Below are 7500 nucleotides of genomic sequence, written 5' to 3'. Positions count from 1 at the left end.
TATAGAACAACCAAATACCAGTAACATCAGTTGACCAGTAAGTAAACCTTTTAACTTTTCTCTGATTTAATTGTCTTTACATTAATATCAAAGATGCCACTTTCTACGAAGTGAAGATGAACATCTTAAAGAGTTTCATGTCTGCAACATAAATAATAAAAATCAATACTGCGTTTGTGGACGATAACCCCTGCTGGTAGTATAAAAAAAACAAAACATTAGTGGACCCAGACTTGAGCCTTGTGGCACTCCGTATGGAATATGATGTTTATGTCTTGTGTTTAGCCTTTAGCTTAGCACAAAGACTGGAAGCAGAGGGAAACTGCTAGCCTAGCTCCATTAGAAGAGGAAAAAAATACATCTTTCAACAACTCTAAAGCTGAGAAATGTAATGCTTGTTTATAGAACAGGTGTATGAAACATCTGTAACAACCAGTATGACATCCAGTAGAAGCTGCATCACCTCCTACAGCGAGTGTATGTATCTGAGTGTTCATGCATTCACCTCCAGCAGCTCGTCCTCTGGTCTCAGGGCTCCATGTTTGTCCGCGGGGCCTCCAGGGGCCACAGAGGAGATGTAGTGATGACCATCGAACGAGTCCAACTCCACACCGAGACGCAGAGTGTGGATGGGCAGCAGCTGCACAAAACGATACGGGACACGAGGAAGAAAGCTAAAGCTAATGCAGACCAACAGAAATAACTAATAACCTGCCTCAAAGTGGTAGTTTGTGTTATTGTACCATACTGAGAGATGATTCTACTATCATCCTGTATTAACACCTTTCAGAATAATGCAACACAATTCACCAGCATCACATTCACTACAGCTTCCAAATGACCAGATGAATATCTAAAACCCCTTTCAGATCTGCACCTTTAACATGCTCAGTCTCACGTCTGAATAAACACCAGTTACCTTTGTTGTAAAAGTTACCACAGCAGTGTTATAAAGTCAGACCTAAAACATTTGTGTAACACTTTGAACTGAACGCTGTCAGATGAACATAAAGCAGGACAAGGTCAAACATGTAGGGATTCAATGTGTTTCCTTGTAATACATTTATTATCTCAACCTTCAGCTTTGATTCACAAAGAAAAGAAAAACAACTTTAATAAACTATGAAACTATGAAAAGCTGTGAGAGGAGATGATTTGAAGATGTTGAGAAGATTCTATAAAAACTATTTTCCCCTAAAAACCCCCTCGTACAACCACAATAATAAAGCTGAGCAGCTCTCTATCTATATTTTACATTTTCATTCATAATAACTGCATGGATGAATAAATGAATATTCAGCTTTACATACAGTCATTCAACGCAAAATAAGTTTAGAAATCCATTAGTAAAAGTAACAATATGTGATGTTTCATGTTGTTTCTGAGACAACAACAAATATGGGATTTGTGATGTTGGGCTTTATAAAGAGTGTTTCTCACCTTGGAGGATTTCTGCAGCTCTGCATCGTCTTCAATGACAGGATCCAACTTCACCACCTGAACACACACACACACACACACACACACACACACACACACACACACACACACACACACACACACACACAGTCACTATCTAAAGAGCATTATAATACTGACATACTGACAACATTATCGGTGAAATTGTGCATCTATATGTGTGTGTTTGGTCTCACCAGGACTTGGTAGTTTGGTCCCAGAGCCTGCTCCCATTTAGCCCTCAGTTCTGCATCTGTAGTTGCACACGCACGCACACACACACACACACACACACACACACACACATACACACACATTACAATTCAGCCAGTAAAACACTGCATTAAAACTTCTACTATTGCAATACAATGCTGCAACACATCAAGTGGTCAGTAATACTACTGTAGGATGTCTAGTAGCACTTTACCAGGAGACTAATACTTACATAATTAATGACAGACAATGTTTTATTAACATTTTTTAAATAAAAAAAAAAAGTGGTGGAAAGTAATTAAGTACATTTACTCAAGTACTATATTTAAGTTCAATTTTTAGGTACTTTTTTGACACTTAGTACTTAAATATTGTACTTTTTACTCCACTACATTTATTTACCACTTACGTCTGGGACACACTGGATGCGTGAGCAGCGCGTGTGTGTCGTGGAACGTCGTGCTTTTCATTTCAGCGCCCATGTTAACAGGTTAGAGGTGTGTCTCACTCAGCCCAGGTGAGACACACGTCGCGTCATCTAGAGATTCGAGGTCTCGCCTATCTTCTCTGCATGACGCGCGTCGTTCTCAGCAGAAACAGACTGGGAACACGATAGAGAGATAGATAGGGCTGCCAGTAGCAAAAGCGCCGCAGCAGACACGCTTCCTGTGTGGACGCTGCAAGCGTGCGAGACGCAGCAGTTGAGTGACGCACACGCACGCATCCAGTGTGTCCCAGGCGTTATAGTTACTTTTCAGATTAAGATTAAACTACATAAAATAATATATTTTAACATTCTAAGTTATGCACTTTGTGTGAAAGATGATATACAAATAAAGTGTATTATTGTAAAAAACACATGATACCTTTATATAATATGATGCAGAACTATTACTATTACACTGGGGACACTGGGGACACTGGGGACACTGAGGACACTGGGGACACTGGGGACACTGAGGACACTGAGGACACTGGGGACACTGAGGACACTGGGGACACTGGGGACACTGAGGACACTGAGGACACTGGGGACACTGGGGACACTGGGGACACTGGGGACACTATGCTACGGCGCGTAAGTTGCAGTTTGTGAAAGAAACTTGTTCACAAGCTCAGAGGAAAAAGTAAATCTATCGAGTCAATAGTGAATAATTCTGTCTGATGTTTGTGTACAATAAGAAGCTGAAACAGCAGCGTGAACGGAGATCAGGTCAGGACGAGTTTAAGACACTCGAATCACAGATTAATGAGGCGAATACGTCGGCGGCGCCATCATCATGCTTGGAGAGTCGGTGATGGATGGGGGGGGTGCAGCTCCATGTTTACACACAACATATAACATGTTGCTGTTTATTTTAATAAATAATGAAATAATACTTTAATAAAGCTGTTGTGTTTTTTCAGTCTTAATTCTCCTCTCATGTTGTAAACATGTCACATATATTAACAGCAGTATATGTTCATACTGTGGCATCACATTTTATATAAAGCATTTCAACATTAAAACATGATTTTTAATTTATATTTTAAGTATTATTCTGTTATTTCTGTGCATCTGCTGATAGAGATTTGCTCCAGCGGAGTGACATCGTGTTTCTGAGACGTCTGTTCTCAACAACAACAAGAACAACAACAACTGAGTTTACACTGTTTCATCTGAATAAACCCTCCACCTGTTCGTTCTCTCCTCCCACCTGAGAACCCTGCGTGTTGCACTTGGCACTAAAACACACACAGACAAGCAAAACAGATTCAGGAAACGGTCGGAGCGCCGCTGCGTTGGTCGTTATAATCAGTAACTAGAAGCTTCTGTCTCTCCTACTTGGTCTCTCAGCTGTTTCTCACCAAAATAATCTGTTAGTTATTTCATCCAAATAACAATCAGCGAGTCGAGTAATTCACAAAAAACTTCAGTATGATATTTCGTATGGTTTTGGGAAGGCTGAATCTTATCACTGAAAACTGAGAGAAGCTGAAAGCTGAGATGAATAATAAAGAAAGTCAAGATAACCTTGATTTGGATGCTGGACAGTTTTCTACCAGAATAAATATGATGGAGCAAAGCGTCCGACCTTCATATTCCAGTCTGATGTGTCTGATGTGGGCCTTCTGTTTGTTGAAGGGGAAATCCCTTCGTACAGAGTGAATTCTTTACAAAAGGTTTTCTGGCTACTGTTCCGTTATTTTCACCTCCAGAAGGATCCACAAGATCAGCTGGTTCTTATCCCTTGTTTTGGGTTTTGGGTTTTTGGGTGGATGCTGTTCATCTGTGTGGGGATTTCAACGGTCTTGTTGGTAGTCTTGACTGTGTAAGTGATGTGGATAATATTTCTACCAGAAATACCTTAGACAGCACCGTTAATAACTATGAGGAAATATTAACTGAGTTTTTCAGAGTGGTGGAATACGTTTGGGCAAAGATAGTAAACTGTATTATTGTTCCATATCGTCACCTTCCTAAAATAATGGTTTTGACAAAAATGATTTTTTTGACTAAATCATCTCCTCATGATGCCACCTCTGGTAAAATCACCCACATCCTCAGTTGAACAGATCATGTGATTCTACCCCTGTAGTATAACGGCCTACGTCAAGAGTGTGACTAAATCATCATATTGCGTAGTTATTTAGTCTTTTTGTTCAGTCTTTAGTCAGCAAAATAGCTAGCATGAAGCTAGCATTTAGCAAAGAGTGGAAAGGCTCCAGAATCTGTGGCTGTTACAAGTGACAGTGATAGTGATAGTGATAGTGATAGTGACAGTGATAGTGACAGTGACAGTGATAGTGACAGTGACAGTGACAGCGACAGCGACAGCGATAGTGATAGTGATAGTGACAGTGATAGTGACAGTGATAGTGACAGTAATAGTGACCGTGACAGTGACAGTGACCGTGACAGTGATAGTGACAGTGATAGTGACAGTAATAGTGACCGTGACAGTGACCGTGATAGTGACAGTGATAGTGACAGTGATAGTGACAGTGATAGTGACCGTGACAGTGACAGTGACCGTGACAGTGATAGTGACAGTGATAGTGACAGTAATAGTGACCGTGACAGTGACAGTGACCGTGACAGTGATAGTGACAGTGATAGTGACAGTGATAGTGATATTGACAGTGATAGTGATAGTGACTGTGATAGTGATAGTGACCGTGACAGTGACCGTGATAGTGACAGTGATAGTGACAGTGACAGTGATATAGTGACAGTGATAGTGACAGTGATAGTGACAGTGATATAGTGACAGTGATAGTGATATTGACAGTGATAGTGACAGTGATAGTGACAGTCATAGTGATAGTGACAGTCATAGTGACACTGACAGTGATAGTGATAGTGACAGTGATAGTGACAGTGATAGTGACCGTGATAGTGATAGTGACAGTGACAGTGACAGGTTAACTCTTTTCTGCCATTTAAACGATATTTAATCACAGTTTTTGTCTCATTTTGTCCACATGACATGATCTAATTAAGAAAGATTTGAATACCGTATTATAATCTAACAGCTAGAAATTATGTGTATAACTAAAAAATTACAAAGGATCCTCTTTACTTTTGTGTTTTTATTTAATGAAAATCTCATTTGAACATAATATTAGTAATCATAACATCAATTTATCGGTATTATAGTGGCCTGTTGTGCAGTGTCACCATGATGATTTATTGTGTTTTCTGAGAAACGAGAAAAAATGACTCGGGCCATTATTTTAAAAAGGTGACGATATGAAGGCTTGAAGAATTGTGTTTTGTTGTGTTTTCACCCCAAATGAGTGAACTGAGAGATTTGGGGCAGAAGGCGTCTCTTTACTGGCTGATAGATGTAAATCACCTGACCATCATTTACTGATGTTAAAGGTTCTAGTAAGACCTTATTTTGTTAAACAGATTCACATTTACAGTTTGCCAAAACCACAAAGGCCACTTCCTGATTCATGTTTGTCCTCTGGCCAATGGGATGTTTTAAAAACAGCCAGAGGGATCTGGATGCTCAGGATGATAGATTGTGTGTCTATAGAGTATTGAATAAAGAGGAAATGTAATAACCATAAAGGTTTTAGAAAACCTTACAAACCCCACTGGAGTCAAGATTTGCAGACTTTATAAGAACAATTTCAGAACAGCAGAGGAAAAAAATTCTAAAATGTAAAAACAGAAACCTGAGAGACGAGCTGGAGATAGAATCTAAGAAAAGGCAAACTTTCATTGCATATTGATTACTTATTAACTCATAATTCCCAACAGTTGTGGAATGAAATGAATGGAGTTGAGGGAAATAACCCTGGAGGTAAAACTAGTGAATGTAGTTTTAAGAGTTGTGTTACAAAAGTGGGAGAAGCAACAATTCATTTGATGTTTTTTTGAAGGAAATAACCAGTTTAAAAGAGGTCATTAACTGACATAAATGCTGATGTAAATAACTGTAATAAGTTTTCAAATACAAATTTTTTCTATAGAAGAGTTAAAAAACGTAATAAATAAATGCAAACTGAAAAAAGCTGCAAATTTCCAATGAAGTGCTGAAGTCATCGAGGTTGTTAAATGTTATTTGAGTTGTTTCAGTCTCGTTTTATTATTATATTATTGTTATTCCTGCACAGTGGTAAGAGAGCGTTATAAACATATTCCTAACTCTTAAAGCTTCCACTAAGCCACCGGGGCAGAAGTCTTATTATCTGAGTATAAACTGTGTTTCTCACTTTTAAACTCAGACTAATAGATCACCTGAGAGGACAGAATGGATTTAAAGACACTAGAACATGTATTGATCATATATATGCAGTTTACTGTCCTGTCTACGGGGGCACAGATATACTTTTTAGTAAAATATCCATTTATGTTGATTTCTTCGTGCTGGATGATTCTGAAAAACTTGCTTCAGGAAAGGAACCTTTTTTTTTTTTGTGAGACTTTATTTCTCAGGAGAGACGGCAGAATATTTTATTTATGACCGAGCTGTAAAACAATCTGTAATTTTGTAATGAAATGAAAGATTTGACCACTGCAACTGTACATTCAGTGTCTTGTAAAGCCGGGAGGGTCGGGCTCTTTGTGTGCAAGACATAAAAGGAAAAGAAAAGAAAAAAATCAATCACTATTAATCAACCTAAAGTATCTAAAATTGGCTCCATGTTGATGAACTACAGCATTAAAATGCTCTTACATGTATTTATGATTAAAACAAACAATATAATACAACAGTCTGTATGATGAGTACTATTGGTACTTTAACTACATTTTGCTAAAACTTATGTACTTTTACTTGTAACGGAGTATTTCTAGACTATAATATTTCTTCTTTTAGTTAGAAGTAAAGGATCTGAAATCTTCATCATTGCCAAAAACAGCATCGTCCTTTACTGCCTGATCTTTTGGTTGGTGTTTAAAGCTGCTATAATCAATATTTTCATTTGAAGAATGGATCACATGAATATGTTTATGTGAAAGGGGTCGCCATAGTAACGAAACCACCAAGAACTATAAGAGAGAATATTGGACTTTATCATTTCTCAGGTGGCCAGAAACTCTGAATGAATACTGATATGTTGCTCTGTGTCTGCAGGACGTGTAAGGAGCTGATGATGGCACTGATGATGTCACTGATGATGTCACTTGAGTCACCATCAGTTGGCACTGAAGACGACAAATTTGAAAAGTAAAAATAATCCGGGCGGTGTGTGTGGAGGTTAGCAGACCTCTGTAGCTCCTCCTCTCTGCTGGAGGCTAGCAGGATAAATTAGCCGCTACTAGCAGAACAATCTGTTGAGTTGCATTGTGGGTTATGTAGGCATAAGGTTTTGACAAGGAATAAGAATGTGTGG

At 38.7% G+C, this 7500-nt stretch overlaps 1 protein-coding gene across 4 annotated transcripts in view; it reads right to left on the bottom strand.

The window, feature by feature from the left end:
• The window catches only part of patj (PATJ crumbs cell polarity complex component), a 148210-nt gene that overhangs the window by 115422 nt on the left and 25288 nt on the right, over positions 1-7500 (bottom strand). For all 4 annotated transcript variants that reach the window (XM_042416601.1, XM_042416602.1, XM_042416603.1 and 1 more), the window contains 3 exons: positions 1656-1711; positions 1441-1497; positions 506-640 (listed from right to left, as the gene is read on the bottom strand). In XM_042416601.1, coding sequence (XP_042272535.1) covers positions 506-640; positions 1441-1497; positions 1656-1711 — 248 coding nt within the window. The remainder of the gene's footprint in view (positions 1-505; positions 641-1440; positions 1498-1655; positions 1712-7500) is intronic.

The sequence above is a fragment of the Thunnus maccoyii genome, chromosome 7 (genome assembly GCF_910596095.1).
Source record: "Thunnus maccoyii chromosome 7, fThuMac1.1, whole genome shotgun sequence".
NCBI classification, from domain to species: Eukaryota; Metazoa; Chordata; class Actinopteri; order Scombriformes; family Scombridae; genus Thunnus; species Thunnus maccoyii.
Note: the sequence above shows the minus strand (reverse complement) of the source record. Positions and strands in the feature narration are given on the sequence as shown.